Raw genomic sequence first — 23,529 nt, forward strand, 5'->3', positions numbered from 1 at the left:
ACAATATATAACAAATCTAATAATTTAAAAGAAACACTAAAAACCCCATTATTAAAAGCAAACATACACACAAGCATACCATACATAAACTGTATAGGCCCGGGGGAGATGTTTCAATTCCCCCATGCCTGACGGCAAAGGTGGGTTTTAAGGAGTTTATGAAAGGCGAGGAGGGTGGGGGCAGTTCTAATCTCTGGGGGGAGCTGGTTCCAGAGGGTCGTGGCCGCCACAGAGAAGGCTCTTCTCCTGGGTCCCGCCAAACGGCATTGTTTAGTTGACGGGACCCGTAGAAGGCCAACTCTGTGGGACCTAATTGGTCGCTGGGATTCGTGCGGCAGAAGGCGGTCCCAGAGATATCCAGGCATCACAACTGAAATGCATTAATCTGGAAAGGCCGAAAGCCTTAGAACACAAGACACATAGTACTTTGCCAGCCTTACATTTTGTTATCTAACGCCTATTGGTCCTTTTGTTGTCTCCCAGGCCCGCCAGGCTGCTCCCTGCATCCTGTTTTTTGATGAGTTGGACTCTATTGCCAAGGCCCGAGGTGGCGGCGCAGGGGACGGTGGGGGTGCAGCTGACCGTGTCATCAACCAAATCCTCACAGAAATGGATGGCATGACCAACAAAAAGACCGTATTTATTATAGGCGCCACCAATAGGTGAGAATTTAAAGAAAAGAAGGTAGAGTTCTGTGGAGGGGTATGGGCAACACTAGCAATAGGATTTAGATTTATATACCGCTTCACAGTTCTTTACAGCCCTCTCTAAGCGGTTTACGGAGAGTAAGCATATTGCCCCCAACAATCATTGGAAGGATGGGAGGCTGAGTCAACCTTGAGCCTACTGAGATTCGATCTGCCAAACTGCTGGCAGCTGGTGATCAGCAGAAGTAGCTTGCAGGACTGCACCTCTAACCACTGCGCCACCGAGGCTCTTCTTTGTCCTGTTGCCAGTTTAGCTATTCCTCCTCCAGAGTCCCTTTTACTCAGCTGGTCATTGAGGCTGGACTGAAGGAAGAGGTCATTGAGAAAAAGTTAAATCAGGATCTCTTCTTTGGAAACAAGTAAATATACAGCAGCACGAAGCTTATAACTTCAGCCTGATGATGGTGAATGTGATTTCACCGAAACGTCGCATAGACACTCAAAATATTACACGGGGCAAAACCCAAACTCACAACAATCTACATACATACATACATACATACATACATACATACATACATACATACATACATATATATAAAATATATCTATGAAAGAATAGAAAAGAAGATATAGTAATAGAACATATCAATGAAAGAATAGAAGAAGAGAGCAATATGACAGGGGACGGAAGGCACTCTAGTGCACTTGTACTCGCCCCTTACTGACCTCTTAGGAATCTGGATAGGTCAACCGTAGATAATCTAAGGGTAAAGTGTTGGGGGTTTGGGGATGACACTATGGAGTCCGGTAATGAGTTCCACGCTTCGACAACTCGGTTACTGAAGTTGTATTTTTTACAGTCAAGTTTGGAGCGGTTAATATTAAGTTTAAATCTGTTGTGTGCTCTTATGTTGCTGTAGTTGAAGCTGAAGTAGTCGCTGACAGGCAGGACGTTGCAGCATATGATCTTGTGGGCAATACTTAGATCTTGTTTAAGGCGTCTTAGTTCTAAACTTTCTAGGCCCAGGATTGAAAGTCTAGTCTCGTAGGGTATTCTGTTTCGAGTGAAGGGGTGAAGGGCTCTTCTGGAGAAGTATCTTTGGACATTTTCAAGGGTGTTAATGTCTGAGATGCGATATGGGTTCCAAACAGATGAGCTGTATTCGAGGATGGGTCTGGCGAAAGTTTGCAGCCTTCTGTAGCCTGGACCCCTCATCTTGCCCACATCTGCTATAGAGCTGCCTTCCTGTCAAAGTAGCATCCGAGTCGAAATCCTGGGGATAAGCAACCCACGAAACCTCTTGCACCTCTTTGTCAACTCTTTTCAGACCAGACATCATTGACCCAGCTATCCTTCGTCCAGGACGCCTGGACCAGCTCATCTACATCCCTTTACCTGATGACAAGTCTCGTGTAGCGATCCTCCAAGCCAACTTGCGAAAATCACCAGTTGCCAAGGTCAGTCAAAGGGGGGCAAGAAATGGGCATGGGAAACTAAATCAGCAGTGTCACCCATCCACTAGAGGAGACCTGATTGTGACTATCAGTGTGTGTGTGGCTCAGTCTTCCCTGAAGTTCTCTAGTGTCAAAGTGAGGAACAAGACGGCAGGAGAGCTGTGGTGGTGCAGTGGTTGGAATCAGGGGCAGGTTCTTCTTACCTTCCCACTAGTGCGCTGCGCACATGTCCCCAAGCGTGATTTTGCTTCTGCGCGTGTGCAGAGGGATGATTTTTCTTCTGTGCATGCTCAGAGAGCCAAAAATTAGGAAAAAAAAGAGGGCTGTGCTCACGGACTAGCAAAGACAGCACCAAAACCGTCGTGCCAAAATTGTGCAATCGGTGGGCCACTACTGGAGCTGTGCACCGGACTGCACTGGTAGGAACCCACCTCTGGTAAGAATGCAGTATTGCAGGCTAACTCTGCTCACTGCCAGGAGTTCGATCCTAACCAGCTGAAGGTTGACTCAGCCTTCCATCCGTCCGAAGTCAGTAAAATGAGGACCCAGATTGTGGGGGGAAATAGGCTGATATTGTAAACTGCTTAGAGAGGGATGTAAAGCACTGTAAAGTGGTAAATAAGTCTAAGTATATTGTTTTGATATGTTGTGAGCCGCTCCAAGTCCTCAGAGAGGGGCGGCATACAAATCCAATTAATAGTAGTAGTAGTAATAGTAGTAGTAGTAGTAGTAATATATCGAGGTGCAAAGACTCTGGCATAAGTCAATGAAAATGGTCCCAGTGGACATTTGAAAACCATCGGAATTGACAAAATCTCCATCTGTCAATTGCAAAAGGCCACTTTACTGGGATCGGCAAACATAATTCGCCCCTACATCACGCAGTCCTAGGTGCTTGGGAAGCGCCCGACTGGTGATGAAATACGAATTTCAGCATAGTGATCTCGTTTGCTGTGTTGTATTGATGATGATGATAATAATGATAATAATAACAATAAAAACTAACAATAATAAGTGCTATTGCTATCATCGCTCAGTCTATAGACAAGACCAAACTGCTCCAATACAGAAAAGGGGGCAATGGCCCCCACTGCCTTCTATGGGGATTCACCATGAAAGGCTAAATTAATTGGCACATAGTCAACTCCTTAAAATACACATTTTTGCTGCCCCTCAGCATTCACTTCTCATTCTTGTCTTACTTTGCTAACTTGGACAGGTAATACTTCAGCTTGTATCTCTTTTCCCCAACAGGATGTCGACTTGAATTATCTAGCTAAGATCACACATGGCTTCTCTGGTGCTGACCTCACCGAAATCTGTCAGCGTGCCTGCAAGCTTGCCATCCGTGAGGCCATTGAGATGGAGATCAAGGCAGAACGTGAACGGCAGCGTCAGAAATGCGCTGCCATGGTACGGACACAATATTTTCCCTTGAAAACCAGACCTGTTTCCTCCCCTTATCTTATTCTTACGAGTGTGTTCCTCCACTTTGGTGGCTGCAGCTTTTCCTTCTGTGTCTTGTAACAGGATGACGATTATGACCCAGTGCCAGAGATCCGGCGGGATCACTTTGAAGAAGCCATGCGCTTTGCACGCCGTTCAGTTAGCGATAATGACATACGCAAATATGAGATGTTTGCTCAGACGTTACAGCAGAGCCGTGGTTTTGGCAACTTCAGGTAACATTAGAAGAAGTTTGTGCTTCTTCTATCCCACAAACAAATAAAACTACAACAGCACTGGGTGGCGAGTGAGGTGGGCATATAGATGGGGAAGTTTATTTATTTATTAATTGGACTTATATTCCGCCCTTCGCCGAAGACTCAGGGGGGCTCACAACATATAAAAAAACAATTCTAAGCCAAATTTATAAAATTAATCTAAAAACCCAAGTTATAAAATCATATAACCCCATTCATTCATATCACAATCATACCGACAAGGTTAGTATCTTATTGAGCAAGATAATTAGCGCTCAACAGCCCCAAGCCTCTCTGCAAAGGTGAGTTTTTAAAGCGTCCTGGAAGGCCAGGAGATTGGGGGCAATGCGAATCTCCTGAGGAGGGGGAGTTTGTTCCAGAGGGTTGGAGCTGCCACAGAGAAGGCCCTTCCCCTAGGACCCGCCAGACAGCATTGCTTGGCTGACGGAAGTTGGAGAAGGTCAACTCTCTGGTCTCTGACTGGTTGCTAGGATAAATAAAGCTGGAGATGGTCCTATAAGTCAAGTGTTTCCCAACCTTGGCCACTTGAAGGTATTTGGACTTCAATTCCCAGAATTTCCCAGCCAGCAAATGCTGGCTGGAGATTTCTGGGAGTTGAAGTCCAGATATCTTCAAGTTGCCAAGGTTGGGAAACACTGCTATAAGTAACCTGGTCCTAAGCCGTGTAGGGCATCACTAACCTTTTCCCAAGATCCATACAATTTCATTCATGAAATGTAGGCTGTATTAGAGCCTCCAAAATAATTCATAAAATCCTATAGCCCATGTTTCTCAACCTTGGCTGCTTTAAGTCATGTGGACTTCAACTCCCAGAATTCCTTAATGAGCATGGCTGGCTATGGAATTCTGGGAATTGAAGTCCATACGTCTTAAAGCAGACAAGGTTCGGAAACGCTGCTTATAGGCGGAACAAGCAGCGTCTGCAACAAAATGCAACAGTGCATAAAAGTCAGGATGTCAGCCATTTCAACCTCCGATTTCCAGCTAATTTCCCTGAATGAAAGGTGGGATATATATATCTCCTTCAAGAAGAATGTTTTAAAAACCAATTATTTTTAAGAGTATAAATTTAATAAATACTTTGGCATGCTTGTGCAATACTGAGCCCCAGCGACCGGTCAGGGCCCACAGAGTCGGCCTTCTCCTGTCAACTAGACAATGTCGTTTGGCGGGACCTAGGGGAAGAGCCTTCTCTCTGAGGGGCCCGGCCCTCTGGAAACAGCTCCCCCCCCCCCAGAGATTTGCACTGTCCCCACCCTCCTTGTTTTCCGCAATAACTTAAAGACCCATTTGTGCCGACAGGCTTGGGGCCACTAGATAATTAGCCCCTGGCTGATGAATGGAATGCATGCTTGATCATATGAATGAGAGTGATTGATTTTTAATGAATTTGAGTATTTTACTACTTAATTTATATGAATATTGGATTTGGGATATTGTTACTGTTTTTATATGTTGTAAACTACCCCAAGTCCTTGGAGAGGGGCAGCATATAAATCCAATAAATAGTGATAGATAGATAGATAGATAGATAGATAGATAGATAGATAGATAGATAGATAGATAGATAGATAGATAGATAGATAGATCCTAAGATAAAATACAGAAAATAGTATAAGGGCAGACTAAATGGACCATGAAGTCTTTTTCTGCCGTCAGACTTCTATGTTTCGATAGATGATAGATAGATAGATAGATAGATAGATAGATAGATAGATAGATAGATAGACAGACAGACAGACAGACAGACAGACAGACAGACAGACAGACACAGACAGACAGACAGACAGACAGACATAGACAGACAGACAGATATACTATAGATGATAGACAGACAGACAGACACAGACAGACAGACAGATATACTATAGCTGATAGATGATAGACAGACAGACAGACAGATATACTATAGCTGATAGATGATAGACAGACAGACAGACAGATATACTATAGCTGATAGATGATAGACAGACAGACAGATATAGCTGATAGCTGAGAGAGAGAGAGAGGGATGAATGGATAGAGGGATAGATAATACTACACTTCATGGGATTTTTCTTTCTTTCACATTAAGAACCATATCCAACCATTGGATGTTATGCTGTTTAAACAATGCAATGCAGCATGCATCAGAAAGGTGACGGCAACCCTCTTATCAATCCATGGCCACATTCCTAAACAACCGGTTGCACATGAACACTGTGATAATGTGTAGCTAGTTCCAGTTAAGATGTCCATTGATTCAGTAGAATGAATAACTCGCGGTTTCTCCTGAACTGAACCAGCCCTCTTCCCCCTTTTGCCCCCTACAGGTTTCCAGCGGGCAAGCAGACCAGTGGTGGAGGGGGAAGCAGTGGCAGCAACAGCGGGCAAGGAAGCCTCTTCCAGGAGGAGGGGGAAGACGACCTCTATAACTGATCGTACGGGAAACACCCCCTTGTGATGGGAGTGGATGGTCCTGTGCGCTCGTATAATTGTGCTCTTTAATGTAAGGACTGGCTGATGCTTGAGGCCCTATAAACCCTGCCCTCCTCCTTGGTTGCAGATCTGCGCTACTCAACACAAGAAAACCTCATGCTTCGTTTTGGTGGGTAATGTTGGGTGCGACTTCCTTTTCCGCCTGGCTTGGCTGTGGCCAGGAATCCCTTGGTTCTCCCCCCCCCCTCTTTTTTTAAAAGATGAAAGCAGTACCTGTGGTAGTCAGAAGAGGGAGACAAAGCTTAAAAGCAGCTGTCATGAGAATTGAACCATTCTCCATCAGACTGGTCCATCTGTTCTAGCATTTTGCTTTCGGTAACAATCAGGAAGCTGCCTGTTGGAAGCTCAGGTGTGGGATGAAGGCTTCCCATATAGCAGGGCTCTGCCCACAAATGCATCAGAATGCTTCACACCAGTGCCTGATCTCTTATATTGGCTTCCAGTCTGGAACACAAGGGAATGGAGGATGGGCAGTTTTCCAACCCTGCTTGTAAGCCAGTCCCTTTGACCCCTCTTAGCCCACAGCAAAGCCTTTGTACTAGTAAATAAGGTGGATTTCAACAAACTCTGGTCTGTGTTATTAGGTGACAAAGACTTCTGAATGTCCCAATAAACTGAAGGTGCATGCTTCTTACACTAGGAGGAATTCTATGAAGTCTGCAGAGGGCAAAGCATGCTCACGGGAGAGAGATATGGGCATATCTATAAACATCCTTCCCTGGGTATAAAGACTGTCAGCCCTCTGGCTGTTTCCCAAGGATATACCATATACCTACACATTGTTGCCTCTATCTCGCTGTCTACCTGCAATTGGGAATTCTTACTCTCCAGATACAGTGGTACCTCTACTTAAGAATTTAATTCGTTCCATGACCAGGTTCTTAAGTAGAAAAGTTTGTAAGAAGAAGCAATTTTTCCCATAGGAATCAATGTAAAAGCAAATAATGTGTGCGATTGGGGAAACCACAGGGAGGGTGGAGGCCCCGTTTCCTCCCAGGAGATTCCAAGAGAGGCCCCAAGGAGGCTTCTCCCTGCCTTTTCCGGCCCTTTTTCTTCCCAGGAGATTCCTAGAGAGGCCCCACAGAGGTTTCTCCCTGCCTTTTCCAGTTAAAGTTTCGGAGGCTCGGGTTTGCAAGTGGAAAATGATTCTTCAGAAGAGGCAAAAACATCTTGAACACCCGGTTCTTATTTAGAAAAGTTCGTAAGTAGAGGCATTCTTAGTAGAGGTAGCACTGTACTTTATATGGGCACTGTATAGCAACACTTTCTATCTTGTACTTCCTGTGGCCTGCCTGGCAGGGAATCTTTTGTCTCTGCCCCTTGTGTAGCTTTTAAAAAAGTGTACAGTTGCCATACTAATTCTAGCAATTCTTTCTCTCTAGCAGCTGCAGAGATTCAGACAAACCACTAAACGGCAGTCTAGTAATACAGAATCACTAATTTTTGCTGCCACCAGTTGTCGGTAGTTAAACAGTCAATTAAGAGTTTCAAGGAATTATTTTTTAAAGAAAAATTCAATCCGTAGCCAGTACAACAGAAAAGCAAAAATAGCACATGGATTAAGTGTTGTGTGTGTAGTGATGGAATTTCAGCCAAGACCCCACCAAACATGGTCTTCAGAATGTTGCACACAAATAAATAATTTATTAAAAGGTCAATGGACAGCAGAGACCCATATCAGCTGCAGCTGTGTCCCACTGTGAGCACAGCCCACTTGTTAGTACAGGAACATAGCGAAACGGCTGTGTGTTTACAAACATACCCAAGGACAAGGTTGGTGGAGCAATACCAGAGGTGTAGACAGGGGCAGAAAACTTGAACCTGGAGCAACAGGTCTCCAACTTCATCTCTCTCTTTTTTTTTCTTCCCAACTAATTCCCATAACAGTGATAATTTTCCTTCTGCTGTTCGATCCCACTTATTTGCCAGCCAGGATTCTGGAAGCTTGATTTTATATGCTGCAGCTGCCAGATGACAATAAACAGCCACCGAATGAAAACAAAACACATGGAACAAGAATTGGGAGCCTGAGGCTGGCTAGATTAGTTGGGCTGGCACAGGCTGCTGACAGCAAGCATGTGCAAAGCAAGTCACGGACATGGAAGAACATAAAGCACGAAGGGCCCGGAAATGCTCCCGTGAAGTGCTTTATTGTGGAGTGCCTGGTGCTGATTAAGGGTTCCCACAGGGTACGGCTGGGCCACAGCCAGCCCACTCAGATCAATCATTTCAGGGCTTTCCCATTGTCCTTGCTTTGTTGTTCACAGCTTTCCAGAGCCTGGAGTAGAGCAGCAGACGGAGGCATCCCCTTGCAGTCTGTAGGTCAGTCCCACGAGTTCTGCAAGGATGTTATTTTACAGGCTCATCGGCAACAATTTGTTGAAATTCCATTCTAGGACCGAACTGCTGTGGATCTCTTCTATGAATAAATAATGCTGTGGGTCTACTTACTCTTCTGAAAGGCACTTTCTTCCTTATTTTTTTTAAATTTGGGAGACCCCACGAGATCACATTTTCAACTTTTTAAAAAATCTCTCTATGATGCCCATGAAAAAGTTCTCTGGAATTTCTACATTCGTGTGTAAATTAAAGGCCGCCCTGAACCGTGAGTCCATGCCTTTGTTTTCTCCACAGCAACTGGATGTGATGGTGAGACGAAGTGATAACTTTGCGTCCGATTCCTTGTGTTAGAAGCGCGGCAAATTTTAGACCCATTAAATTCCTTTAGACGCTGCAGTAATGCAGGTGCCTCAACATTGTGGAAAATGTGCATCATAGACTCCCAAGTATCCAGGTCATTCCTGGCAGCACATTAAAATAGTCTGCCTTGACAGGGTTGGACCTGAACAGCTACTTTGGCTAGGAAAGCGCAGCAGGATGATCTACCTGAACTGAGCAGCCAAGGAAGGAGGCTACCTGGTATGTCTTTTCACCAAGGATTCACAAGAGCAAGATTTACACTCTTGAGAAGTTGCAAGAAAGTCACAGGTAGCATTGTTCAGCTTCGGAATATAGTATGAATAATTTGCCAGGCTGTTCTTCATGCACAGCGCACTCTGTACCAGGAAGGGCATGTGGCTTTCAAAATGCACTAAATCACCATTTTCCTATCAAAATATACTGGCCTGCTTTCATTTACCTGGTCAAGAACGGTCTTCTGATGACTATCTGAGAGCAGACAGAGTTCTCAGTTCCACTTTATGGGAAGTATCAGGAATGTATAATGTGTTCTTTACCACCTAGCAAAAGTCTCTTCCGTAGGTGTCCAATAGAAACCACCATGGTATCAAAGTGAATTCATGAGCATCGTGACTTTTCATTTGCGTTGTGATATATTTACTCTCCCATCACCCTTTCTGTGGATGCCCTTGTCTATCCCCCCAAAACCATCATTGTTATATCTTCCAAGAGTGTGCATCTCTCGCTCGCTTTCTGCCTCTCAATAAGAAAGTCAGAAATGGGCAGGAGGCTGCTTCAAAGTAGTGAACAACTTATTTGCTGCCAAGATTCAAAGCTGCCAATTTATCTGTGGTATTTCTTATACCGGCAGCAGCAGCCAAGATTGCTAGATTATGAATCCCAGGAAGGTTCAAAGTGCTTTCAAGTCGATCAATTCTTGTTTGCTCCACTCTGTACTAGATGCGACCAGGAGCAACACTGCGGTCAGAGCTCTGGAAGGAGCTGGCCTCCCAGCGGTCAAAGTTTGCTGTTTTGAGGTCGGGGCGCCTTAGAAATAGAGCCAGGAGCTTGCGCAGTACTGCGCGTCGCAGCAATATATATACCCATGGGTCCAGGATCTGGTTCCAGGAGGCCAAGCGCACACCAAGGAACAGCAGATGACCGTAATTCAAAGTTTTATGGAAGTTGCTTGCTGATAAGATGACAATGACCTGGGAACAGAGAAAAAAGCAGCAATGTGTGACATCAGCAAATGAGAGAACAAGATATCAAGACAGTAGGTTTCTATGATCCGCTCCTCCCCCTAAGAACTTAAAAGCAGGCATTAACTCTGTGTAAACATTAGCTCGGCCCACATAATAAATATACCATTCACAATCCAGCCCTTGTGTGCTGATAAGGGCTTCCCAGAGTCAATTGAGTGCTTCCTTGGTTCATTCTTTGGGGTATTACCGTATTTTTTTGGCGTATAAGATGCACCTTTCTCCCCATAAAAGAGACTGAAAAATTGCCTGCATCTTATACTCTGAATGTAGCTTTTTCAAAGCCTTTTTCCCCAGCCCTAACTAGGCACCAAATCTTTCCGGCTCTTATTGGCTTATAGTCTTTTTTTATTGCTACTCCCTCCAAATAATGTTTTTTCCAGCCCTAAGGGTTTTTTTCATTTTCAATAAGGGGGTTTTTTTAAGCCCCAACCAGGGAATAAAATAATGTGCTGAAGCTGAGCAGACTAAGGATGCTAGCCAGATGAATACCTGGTAGGCAGAGTTTTCCCCCCATTTTCCTCCCCAAAAACTAAGGTGCATCCAAGGGCATGGGGTGAGTTACCATCAGTACGCTGACGACACCCAGCTGTACATCTCCACCCCATGTCCACTCAGCGAAGCAGTGGAAGTGATGTGCCGGTATCTGGAGGCTGTCAGGGTCTGGATGGGTGCCAACAGGCTCAGACTCAGTCCAGACAAGACGGAGTGGCTGTGGGTTCTGCCTCCCAAGGACAATTCCATCTGTCCGTCCATCACCCTGGGGAGGGGAATTATTGACCTCCTCAGAGAGGGTTCACAACTTGGGCGTCCTCCTTGATCCACAGCTAACTTTAGAACACCATCTTTCAGCTGTGGCGAGGAGGGCGTTTGCCCGGGTTCGCCTGCTGCACCAGTTGCGGCCCTATTTGGGCAGGGAGTCTTTGCTCATGGTCACTCATGCCCTTATCACCTCGAGGATCGACTACTGCAATGCTCTTTACATGGGGCTACCTCTGAAGAGTGTTCGGAAACTTCAACTTGTCCAAAATGCAGCCACGCGAGCAGTCTTGGGCCTTCCAAGAAATGCCCACCTCACCATCACTCTGCGGACTGCATTGGCTACCGATCAGTTTCCGGGCACAATTCAAAGTGTTGGTTATGACCTATAAAGCCCTATGTGGCACAGGACCAGATTATCTCCGAGACCGCCTTCTGCCACACGAATCCCAGCAACCGGTGAGGTCCCACAGAATTGGCCTCCTTAGAGTCCCGTTGACCAAACAATGTCGGTTGGCGGGACCTAGGGGAAGAGCCTTCTCTGTGGGAGCCCCGACCCTCTGGAATCAACTCCCCCCAGAGATTCGCACTGCCCCCTCCCTCCTTGCCTTCCGAAAGAGCTTAAAAACCCATCTTTGCCGCCAGGCTTGGGACTCTTAGATCTTCCCCTGACCACTGAATGCCTTAAGTATGATTGCTTAATGTTTGGTTAATAAGTTAATTTTTTAGGTTAATCTTCTCTTTTTAATTGTTTTTAATATAGTAGTACTAATTGGATTATATTATTGTTCTGTTTTTATATATGCTATGAGCCGCCCCGAGTCCTCGGAGAGGGGCGGCATACAAATTCAATTAATTAAATAAATAAATAAAGTAAAATAAAATAAATACTCCAAAAAATACGGTATATCCAAGCATAATTCAATTCGATTCAAACTTTTAACCTCAGGAAGTTTTCCAGTTAATAATTATTTTCCCTCTAATCAAATAGTTTCTTACATAATCAAAGTACTGTACTGTGTTTCATATGAACGTACTTCCAAGAATCTCCTTAACAGGGCTGCTTATTCTAAAAATAAGGGCTTCTTATTCTAAGTTTACCCAATCTGATGCTCTCCGTACATTGTAATGCAATTTTTAGCAGCCATGGTAATAGAACACCCATAGCCCTTTAAAAATCATGTAGATGTGTACTACATTTATAACTATATTTGTTGTAGCAACAAAATTTTCCAAGTCTGAACAAAGTTCCTCTCTCACTCGATCTTTATTGTGAACTAGGGAGGAGTTTGTTTGCCACATGCCAACTTCCCACTTATGTTGTGCCACCCTACGTGTTCCCATTGCCCCTCTCCTGTTAGGTTTCTCTTTTTTTGTACTCACCAATAATGGACTCCAACAAATACAGGAGACCACCATGATGCCCACAAGCTGTACGACCATTTCAATGTCATGAGCTTTGGCTCTCCGCCGACCGCATTTGCGCTGACCCCGGAGGCGAGCTCGCACCAGGATGAGTCCACTGAATGTATTGCAGATGAGAGAGGCCACCAGAGAGACCAACCCCAAAAGGGAGAAGAGCAGGGCAAAAGCTATATCTGACCATTCTTCTGCCTCTTGCACCTTGATAAAACACCAAGTGTTGGGGGTCTGTATAACGTATTTCCCAAAATTGCAGAGAGGCAAGAGGGCAATGGCAAGAGCGACGCCCCACAGTCCCACCAAGGAAAGCTTCGTTCGGCCTGGCGTGACCATTGCACTGTGGAGCAGAGGACGAGTGATTCCAATGCAGCGCTCCACGGCCATCATGAAGCCCAGAAAGAGAGGGCAGAGTCCAAAGAACACCATGGAAGCGCCGAAGAACTTGCAGAGCGCTGTAGAAGGATCCATGGCTGCCCAATTGCGCCGTGTGGCATATAGTTGCAACACGAAGGAGCCTGGGATGACATGGCCCGCTAGGTCTGTGATAACCAAGCTGCTGGCAAACAGCAGGAACGTGGCCTTGGAACGACGCCGGAAGCGGGCGTAGGACTGCACGAGGATTACTAAGGCCATAATATTAGAGACAGCCCCCAAGGTCATTGAGAAGATGGGGGCAGCGGGAGAAGAAGCACTTGGTGGAGTCTTCACCAGCTCTGTAAGACCCGAGGAGGAACTGTTCACTAGGTGAATGGCAGGTGCTTGAGAAGCATTGGGAGGGTGCATAGCAAACATCCTGTCAACGGCTGCTTCCAGGCTCAGGCATCTGCAAAGAGGGGGAAAGAGGATTAGACCCTCCATTTCTGTCCATGAGAGCTGACTCTCCCTACTTGCTTCCAGCTCCCAGCTCCTGCCAAACCCAAAGGGAAGGGAAGCCAGTTTTCTGTATGAACTCCATCGTATTTACCGTCTTTTTTTGGAGTATAAGACACACCAGAGTATAAGACGCACATAGATTTTAGAGGAGGAAAAAATTATTCTGAACCAAATGGTGTAGTAATATATTATTTAATAAAATACCAGTGTAGCAGAATACTTTTTACAACCATGTACACTTTTTACAAACTTCAAACTTGACAGCTTTCAGACCTGTGGACTTCAAATTCCAGAATTCCTCCTCCAGTCATGATAGCTCAGGAATGGGAGTTTAAGTCCACAAGTCTTAAATTTGCCAGACTTGAAGACCCTTGCACCTCTAACCCTTAAACCAGGGCTCTTCAAACTTGACAGTTTTAAGACTAGTGAACTTCAACTCCCAGAATTCCTCCTCCGGTCATACTAGATGGGATAATTAGAAGGCAAAAACACCCTCACTTTTGTGCTTGTTTTTCACCTTTTTGCAAAAACGGGGCATGCAGAGGGTTGGGGAGCCTCCTGGGTGGTGGTGGGAGGCCTGTTTTTGCCTTTCCCCCACCCCCTAGGAGCGCTCTGCAGGCTTCCCAAACCCTCTGTGCACCCTGTTTTTGCAAAAAACAGGTCCATTTTTCACAAAAATGGGATGCAGGGGCAGGACTTGGGGAGGCCAAAAATGGCTATATTCAATGTATAAGACCCACCAACATTTCCACCCTCTTTTTAGGGGCCACAAGGTGCTCTGAAAAGTATGGTAATATAACTTCTCTTATCTTCCCCTTTTGTCTTGTCTTGACTGGCTGACTTCTTTTTAAAAAATATTTTCTAAAATTTAAACCCTGACTTGAATTACATGCAGTGATGGGCTCTCACAGGTACTGCCAGGTATGCAGAACTGCTAGAAAAAAAATATTTTTTTTTCTTTTTTTCCCTTCTGGGCTCTGGGTATGTTTTTCCGATCATAGTAAATGAGGTTGAATGTGTATAATTTTAGAAGAGCTGTGCATGTGTGTGTGTGTGTGTGTGTGTACATACACATACAGTTTATATAGTAGATAATGTGTATTTTTGTGTGACTGTGTGTAATATGTATGTACATATATGGCATATATACATAGAATTAAACAGTATATTTTGGATGTTCAGTAATAGTAAATGGATAGAGAAATTGTATCTCTCTGAGGCAAGGAGAGGCCAGGCACTCTAAATCTAACCCAAACCCTTGATGTGAGTGATGTCAAGTTGGCTACCTTTAAGCCAGTCACATGACCTTTAAGCCACCCCTGGTCACATGATTGTCAAGCCACTCCCACCTGGTCACATGGCCTGCAAGCCACACCCACTAAATAAGCCACGCCCCACATTGTAGTAGTAAATTTTTTTGCAGCCCTTCATTGATTACATGTTCTATCACAAAACCCAACATATATACATTCAATGAGGAGGAGAATCAACAGAAACATGGGGAAAGGAAGTAAGACTTTAATGAACGGGTAGTTAACTAAATACTTTTTAAATAGTGAAGAGGACTTTTCTGCCTATGGTTTAAAATCCACAGGGCCTTAACCTAGGCACCTCTCCTTCAACCAAAAGTTCCACTCAGACCAAATATTAACAATGCAGTCACTTTACTAAAATTAAGTGCCATTTATCTCAAGGTAGTTCACGTCTAGCTAACCAAAAGTACATAAAGTAAAATGGAGCAGCTACCTCAGGAAGATTTAAGCTACAGGTAGCCCTATGTCTTACGACATTTAATGCTCATTTGAAGTAACCACAGCCCTGGGAAAAGTCATTAAAGACTTTTTTCCACATTCACAACCATTGCAGCATTCCCCATGATCACATGATCAAAATTCAGATGCTTGGCAACTGACTCATATTTATTGTGGTTGCAGTGTCCTGGGGTCAGGTAATCACCTTTTGTGACCTTCTGACAAGCAGAGTCAATGGGGAAGCCAGACACATATAACACCTGAGTTACTAACTTAACTGCAGAGATTCAGTGATTAATAAATTTCTGCAGTGATTAATAAATTTCATTAATCAATAAATTCAGTTAACAACTGTGTCAAGAACGGTCATAAAACTAACTAACAACTGTCTCAGTTAACAAGAGAAATTCTGGGCTTAATTATGGTCATAAGTCAAGGTCTACCTGTATCACCAAGGAAAGCAAATCTCTATAGATATAAAAATAAAAATCACTCGCCGTAATCACAAAATCTTCAGAACTGGAAAACCTACAAACTTGAAATTTGGCAAGTATGTTCCTCTTGCCTTCTAGGTGCTCACTAAGAAAGGATTTTTCAAAATGACCATCAGAGCAATAGTATTTCCTATATTATTATTAACATGTTCAGATGCTAGGGCGTTCTACTCCCCCTCCCCACCTCAAAATAAATCTGTTCCAAATGCAAAACACAAGCAGAGGAGTTTCACTTTCAATTTTACTTTCACAGCAGCAAGCAGCTTTACTAAAGTTGAGCTAAGCCATGGCCAGCCTCTTTCTTGCTCACACAGCAAATACTGTTTGAGTTTCCAAACATCCCTCAACTCTCTCCCGCTCTGACAGGACACTAGCCTGATGAATACTGATGGATGCTGGTAGGCAGAGGCAGATTTCCCCCCACCCTTATTTTCCTCCTCAGTTCAGACTGTTCAGCTCATCTGTTCCTTTTACTGTAACACCAGTTAAAGAGAAAAGAGGCAAAAAGTGCAGAAAAAGATTTAATCTTTTGTAAAGATCTGTAGGTCACGCAGTAAGGAAAACACAAGTAAGGGAAGCTACACACCTATCGTCAAGCTCATCGCCAAGTCAGTAGACAGGCCATTAAAAACTATTATTAACAGGCTCTGGTGCTAAATTAGTTAGACTTTCTACACCCCCCTCCCAATCTGAAAATAACTGCAGAGAACAGGATAGGATAGGGGGGATTATGTGGGGAAAGGCTGAGGACAGAAGGGGAGAGGCGAGGCCAATCATAACTACTCATTAATTTTGAAGCTCTAAATGTCAGTTTATCAAGCCCAACCATACAGTTCTGTAGCATGGGTATTTAGCTAGTACTGTTATATTTCCACTGCTTGTCATCTGTTGCCTCATGCGCTAGGATAACCTCTCCCATTCTGATTAAGATGAATGTTGATTTGGTGGTAATCAGGTGTCTGTTAACATCTCTTCAGCCTTCCACAGAATTGCCTTATTAGAGTTCTTCCAAATAGCAGAGATAAAATATCTCCACAATGTACCCTATTTTTAGCACTTTATTTTTAGTTTAAGATTTAAGGTATTTTACAAGAATTACAAACAGATAAGAGAGCTATATTAGGGGGTAAACAGAAGTAAAAATGGGAAAGTGTCCTATTTCATATTTTATAATGTCTTTTACTTTAATTCATAATTACATTGTTCTGTCATTTTCTTTAGGGGTTTGAAATTTACAGCATAGACATATCTAATTTAATAGATCTTCCAACTCATGTTTTAGATTACAAAGGTCATTGTGAAATTTAAGAAAGAACAAGCTGATGAGAACAAGTCGGACTTATTTATGAGAAACTAGTATCTATGCTACGAACAGCATATACAATAGAAAAGTATTATTAGATTTAACTAATTGTTCCCCAAATAATGTCAACAAGCTTCTCTGTCTTCCAGAACTTTACAACAAACAAAGTAATAGAGATTGACTAAAATATCTATTGTAACATTGTAATATGTGGAGCAATTACTCAGGTTTTACTCTATTTACAAAATCAGGACAATGGCTTTATGTCATTCCTATAGATTTAAGTCTAATCCCAAAATCTAATCTGACGACACAATGCTACATATGTTTACTTAGATCAAGTTCAAAAAGCTGACTCTCTGATTATGTTTATAGAAGAGTCTTCCCAAATTTGCTAATATGTCCTGCTCTCCAACGTAAGGTAACATTTCTATACCCTCTGACCTGAGACATCACAACTGCACCTACAAAAAAAGTCAAGTTCAACTCCTATTGACACCATGGGTGTATCTCTCTAGTTTTCATGGTAAAAATATAGACATGGTTTGCCATTAGTGGCTTCTGCTTGTTTCCTCATTTGTTGGTTTTTTAAAAACTTTTGGGACCTCAGATTTCATTATAATCTCCCACTGATATTCACTAGAACGGATTATCGATTATCTGCTACTTAGATATACAAAAGTGCTGATGTTTATACAAGCATCACAACTGTATTACTATCACATTGAATCTTTTTCTCCCTCTCCAATTACTGTCCTGTATAACAATTACCTTGAAAAACCCTGAATTATTTCTATTTTATAGAATTTTTATTCATGTGAATACATGTACTGTATTACTGTATCATGCCTTTAAAAATTTCCGTGCACAAACTAACAAAGAAGTCTTTGACTTATATGTAGTTTGTGAGAGAAGCAAATCCTTCTGGTGTTGGATAATGGTCTAAATTCATTTGATAAAACCAGAAGCAAATTGTGTTAGTCTATAGTTATCTTGTTCACTTTTGTAGAAGGCGTGCGTGTTTAAATAAGCATATCTCCTGTACTTATCATAGGTACTGCAGCTGAATTGCTCCATAAAAAAATGTATTGTCTAGCAATAGTAACCTGGGGCTTTATTCAAAATCAGATGATACAATTATAACTTCCCATGGTTTTCACTGCCCCTATAGAAACGAAAACAGAATCTGGGAAGATAAATTGTACCATTCACCTCTTAATATCCTCTAATTGTCCCACAGTAGTCGCACTGAAGAAGACAATTTTTCACTCTTTCTATAAATATCCTTTTGAAATTGGAACTAGGCTCTCACAAACTCTGCTTTTCTCATGACAAATCATTTAGGACTCCTGAGTTTTGAGAAAAGCAGATTTAATCCATATTAGAGAGAGTGAAATCATGATCCAGAAGGTGGAAAGCTATTTAATTTTATTTTAATGGTAGACATGGAGCCTTAATAACATATAAAACTGAAGAACTGCAAGGTTTACTCCATTGATAAATTCATAGGTTAAAACATTTTTTTAAAAATGTTTAACAAAAAATATATATCAGAAATTATTGGAAAATCATCAACTTATTTGTTAAATACCATACAGGGAAGCATTAGTCTAAAAGTCAGTTATCTTTCTCTCCATCATTAGAAGGAAAGACTTTTTCAGAAAATAATTCTTGCCAGCACTTACATGGGTATATTAAAGCCAAAGCAACCAAAGCATCTAGCGTCAGGAGGAAATAAAGATCTACAAGTCTAATCAATCAAATAAATTGTACATTATTCAATTTTAATTGGGTACACCCACACACCAATGTTGTACAGGAGTAAATAACTTGTAAATAACTTCATACAGGAGTAGTAACTTGTAAAATGGAACACTCCCTACTTATGATTTTCTTGTACAAGTTGTGTCCTTTGGCTGTCTTGTTTTTCAGCTATCTAAAAACCCCACACCTACATATTCAACAGCCCCATTGAGCTAACTAGGAGGTTGCAGAGACTGAATTACAATACAGCTGTTTAGGCGAATTAGAATCCCCACGTTCTAAACCAGTGTTTCTCAACCTTGGCAACTTGAAGAGATCTGGACTTCAACTCCCAGAATTCCCCAGCCCCAGATCTCTTCAAGTTGCCAAGGTTGAGAAACACTGTTCTAAACTACTGTACTTACATAACTATCAATAGGACGGTGGGAGTAATTTCACCACACGATTATTCCCTACTTGAACGGGGACATGTGATTGACGGCAGAGAAAAACTGCCTCTTGGGGAGGGCAGAACCAGGAATAAAATAAGTGTCGGGTTGGGTTAAAACGTGACTCCCAACAGGTGAGAAGTATTTGGGGAGAGACGCCTTCTATTGGAAGAGTTTCCGAATGGCAATTTTATTATTATTATTATTATTATTATTATTATTATTATTATTATTATTATTATTATTATTATTATTATTATTAAGAATTAACAGCATCCCGATAATGCTTACAAGAAAGAGGGCAGCTGGTTTGCTTCCTTCCAGGACTTTCTGGCTACTTTATTTTCCCTCCAAGGAATAGTAAAGCCCCAAACAATTCGCCGCCCAGAGTCCCTTTGGCATATAAATTTAATTAATTAATAACATTTAATTAATACATTAATACATCAGAGCTTTTGCCTTTTACTACATATCCCCCCCCCAAGGACGGTGCCGGTTCTTCTGAGTGTCTTCCATCCCTAAAAGCAAGCAAGTCACTCGGAAAGCATCTGAAACTTCGCGAACACTAAATATCCCCCTCAGACAAGACCGCCCGCTTCTCCCAATAAGCCTTTCCCCCCCTTTTTTTTTGCCGCCGTAACTAATTGGAGTCTCCCTCCCGAAGGATCCGTATAGCAGCAGCACCTACGCGTCGACCCCGAGCATACCTGGAGCCGCTCCCTTCCTTTCCTCAAAGCCCCGGTTGTTCCCTCTCCTCGGCTCAAGGAAAGTGGCGGAAGAGTTGAGGGAGCTCTTGGGAACCCGGTTCTCCTTTGGTTCGCAGCGCATGGTTCCCCTTGCAGTCTTCTGTGTGGAAAGGCGGCCGCTCTCCGTCGGGTTTCTCCCCCGACCCACCCAGCCAGCCTCAGAGGGACCGGAGCGGGCTTCGCTAACGCCCGACTTCGCCTCCCCGCTTTCTGGCTCTGCCTCAGGAGACGAGGGGTTGTGCCAGCCGTCAGCACTAGGGGGCGCTCTGAACTTCCCTTACCCCCACCCCCCCACCCACCCCCATTCCGACGCTGCGGCAGCCTTCCAAAGAAGGCTTTCTTCCTCACCGGGTTTCTCTCTTCCCCCCCACCGTCCGCGACACTCTGCAAGGGAAGTTTTCTCCTTCATCCTCCGCCTGCGAGCCACCCCCACTGTGGAAACAACTAAGTTTGGTGGTCCGACATAGAGTGCCGGTCTATGTGAACCTTTTCATTCCCCGCACGGATTGGGAAAGAAAGGGGACTCTTTCCCACGGAGCTTTGAGTTCTCTGCCCGTCGCTCTTCTGTGGTCTCAAAATTGGTTTACTGTATTTTAATTCTTCTTCTTACCACAAAAGCCCTCTGCGGCGGAAGCGGTGTTGGGAGAGGTACTGTACTGTCTTTCCTTCCAGAGAGTTGCGGAAGTGGGCGACACACCTTAAAGAAAAAGGCCAAGGGAATGGCCATTACAACCGGGGGTCTCCGACCTTGGCAACTTTAAGACTGGTGGACTTCAACTCCCAGAATTCCTCAGCCAGCACTGGCTGAGGAATTCTGGGAGTTGAAGTCCACCAGTCTTAAAGTTGCCAAGGTCGGAGACCCCTACCTTAAACGGTAAGATGCAGGTAGTGCTCGACTTACGACCACAGTTGACCCCCAAATTTCTGTGGCTAAGTAAAACATTGGTGAAGTGAGTTTGCCCCATTTCACTTTCTTATTAAGTGAATCGCTGTTAAATTAGTCAAACTGTTCTTCCTCCTGCCCCCCCCCCCCTTTATAATAGAATAGAGTTATTTATTGACTGAGTGTGATTGTCTTGGTGCATATGTCCTCAGTGTACATAAAAGAAAATATAGATTATGGAAAGCCTTATTAAATACATGACTCTGCGGTTGAGCCATAGCACTCTGCTCCAGCATAGAAGTGAGGAATGCTTTTTGTACTGGGGTTTTAAGTTGTTGTGTATTGTTTTACTGCTGTATGCCGCCCAGAGTCCGTCAGGAGTTGGGCGGCCTATAAATTTAATAAAATTCAAATTCAAATTAAGTGAATTAATGGCTTCCCCATTGTCAGAAAGTTACAAAAGAGCTCATGTGTCCTCTGGGACACACAATTATCATAAATATAGCAATTGCAATAGCACTTGGACTTACAGTATATACCTCTTCACAATGCTTTACGGCCCTCTGTAAGCAGTTTATAGAGTCAGCATATTGCCCCCAAACAATCTGGGTTCTCATTTTACCCACCTCGGAAAGATGGGAGGCTGAGTCAACCTTGAGCCTGGTGAGATTTGAACTGATGAACTACAGCCAGCAGTCAGCAGAAGCAGCTTGCAGTACCGCACTCTAACCACTGCGCCACCAAGGCTCAATATGAGACCATTGCGAAGGGTTTGAAGCTTGATCCCATGGCCCTGGGGATGTTAGAGTGGTCATTTGTGTGAAAACTAGTCATAAGTCAACTTTTTTCACTGCCATTGAAAATTTGAAAGGTCACTAAAACAAACTGTGTAAGTTGAGGACTACCTGTATTTGCACTTGTTTCAAGGATTTTATTCTATCCCCTTTGTAGTTTCCAAGTGTTTGGTGTGTGTGTGTTGGAGAGCCATTTTAGATTTAAAGAAACTAAATATTTTTATAAAATACAGATGTTTTAAAATGCACCCCCTCTCATCCATTCCAGAGTCCCTCCTCAGAGGAGACTTCATGGTCTCCCTAGGCTTAACTGAAGCACATATCCCCAATTCAAAGGGTCATATAGACAATTCCTTTGTTTTTGTTACAGGGGCCAACATTTTCAGTATAGGGCTATGCCCAGCTCTGCAACACTCGGTTTTGAAGGGCCAATAAAGTGGGACAATTTGGTAAACCTCTCTGCCATCAGGGATGCATATGGGCCGCCCAACATTTGGGGGGAATTTAGTGGTGGGGGAGGAGAGACTAAGAATGAAGCCATATTACACAAGTTTGTAAGATTTTGGAGGTCTACAGCAGTTTTCCTTTTAAAATGGTGGGAAATTGCTTCCAGCTTTCAGTTTCCATTATCAGAGGCATACCTTCTAGGAAGTGCTTAACCTGACCTCCTTACCTTTCTGCTTTTCCCGTCCACACACAATACTGTACACTATGCCATCATGTGGTTTATTGGAGTTTGTTTTCTATATTACAGGAGTCTAATCGGTTGGATTTTACTTAAGAAACTCTCGTTAGACAAAACATGCTATATTGTGGACCCAGTCATAACAGGGTCTGCTGTGAGCCACTCAATCATAGCAACATGTCATTAATATCCCTCAAATAATAATAAGAGAAACTTGTTTAGAGATTTTCCCCCCTTTCAGTTCAGCTTTGTAGTAATCTGTTGAACAAAGGTTTGGGGGGGGGGACAGGACTGCCCTCAGAATCTAATTTATTGGCAGTTTTAGATGTGCCTAACATAATTTTTTACTTAGATTTGATAAAGTATCAGGTAAGATTTCTTGGGCACTTACACTAGTAACGTGTCTCTATCTGTGCATTTGTCCTACAGCACATCTGAGCAGGGGATGTGAGTTGTTCTACTGAAAGGTAAGGAATCTTGGGTTTTAGGAAGAAGCCATAAGAAGCTAGATGCTCCATTTCCACAAAGCAAGAGATTATGAAATCCTCAGGGTCATGAAGAAGAGAGAGTTATGAAAATTATTTGCAGCACTTTGGTAAAGATTATTAGCCAATCGCTCAAAAAGTTGCTCAGATTAAGGAAAACACTTTAGAAAGTATTTCTTAACATGTGCAACCCTGTATACCAGACCTGTGACCGGCTCACCTGCTATCTGTGACCGGTCCGCGGAGGTCGGGGTCCGCTCCAGTGCGAGGATGAAAGAGCTCACTGCGTCTGCCGGGACTCCTCCGGTTCCTGCTTTCCTGATGAATCGTGAGGAAAGCAGGAACTGGATGAGTCCCGGCAGATGCAGTGAGCTCTTTCATCCTCTCACTGGAGCGGACCCCGACCTCCTACCGAGAGCGGCTGAGCACAGAAACCACGCAAACACTCCAGCGCAGTGACTGTGGTGCACCATGTTGCCGTAAAGGAAACAATTAGGGGTCTGTAGAGTGGGTCTGGGTGTTTAGGTCAGGCCATGGTCTGGGTCTTTACAGTATTGGGTAGAACTGAGTTAATTATATTAGCCCGGTCCTCTAAAACCATCCCAATTTCTCATGCGGCCCCATGGCAAAATTAATTGCCCACCCCTGCTGTATACAGTTCACACAAAGTTTGGTAGAATTCTTAACACAGACCTGCCTTCCCTCTGAATCTGGGATAGAGGGGGAAAAAACGGTGTTTATTGTGCATAGTACAGTATTAAGGAGAAAAGAGCTAACATCCAGAGCCTGGGAGAGAGTGGCTGTTATAGTCTATGGCAGTGTTTTTCAACCAGTGTGCCGTGGCACACTAGTGTGCCGCGAGACATGGTCAGGTGTGCCGTGAAGAAGGAAGCT

General features: G+C 43.5%; 2 protein-coding genes across 4 annotated transcripts in view; one reads left to right on the forward strand and one right to left on the reverse strand.

The window, feature by feature from the left end:
• The window catches only part of LOC139161019 (transitional endoplasmic reticulum ATPase-like), a 42,639-nt gene extending 35,767 nt beyond the window's left edge, over positions 1-6,872 (forward strand). The window contains exons 14-18 of the mRNA XM_070739599.1: positions 484-662; positions 1,979-2,108; positions 3,360-3,518; positions 3,636-3,787; positions 6,142-6,872. Coding sequence (XP_070595700.1) covers positions 484-662; positions 1,979-2,108; positions 3,360-3,518; positions 3,636-3,787; positions 6,142-6,247 — 726 coding nt within the window. The 3' untranslated portion in view covers positions 6,248-6,872. The remainder of the gene's footprint in view (positions 1-483; positions 663-1,978; positions 2,109-3,359; positions 3,519-3,635; positions 3,788-6,141) is intronic.
• A 1,059-nt stretch (positions 6,873-7,931) lies between these two features.
• On the reverse strand, positions 7,932-20,570 carry PTGER1 (prostaglandin E receptor 1). Of its 3 annotated transcripts, none has more exons than XM_070739602.1 (3): positions 20,399-20,570; positions 12,391-13,252; positions 7,932-10,197 (listed from the first exon to the last, which is right to left on the reverse strand). In XM_070739602.1, exons 2-3 carry the CDS (start codon positions 13,219-13,221, stop codon positions 9,943-9,945), a joined length of 1,086 nt encoding a protein of 361 aa, XP_070595703.1. In that variant the 5' UTR covers positions 13,222-13,252; positions 20,399-20,570; the 3' UTR covers positions 7,932-9,942. The 3 variants fall into 3 exon arrangements, with proteins under 3 accessions (XP_070595703.1, XP_070595704.1, XP_070595701.1); XM_070739603.1 differs by having other exon boundaries at positions 20,137-20,401; XM_070739600.1 differs by lacking the exon at positions 20,399-20,570 and adding an exon at positions 19,750-20,206.
• Positions 20,571-23,529: the final 2,959 nt, after the last annotated feature.

Source organism: Erythrolamprus reginae, chromosome 2 (genome assembly GCF_031021105.1).
Source record: "Erythrolamprus reginae isolate rEryReg1 chromosome 2, rEryReg1.hap1, whole genome shotgun sequence".
NCBI lineage: Eukaryota > Metazoa > Chordata > Lepidosauria > Squamata > Dipsadidae > Erythrolamprus > Erythrolamprus reginae.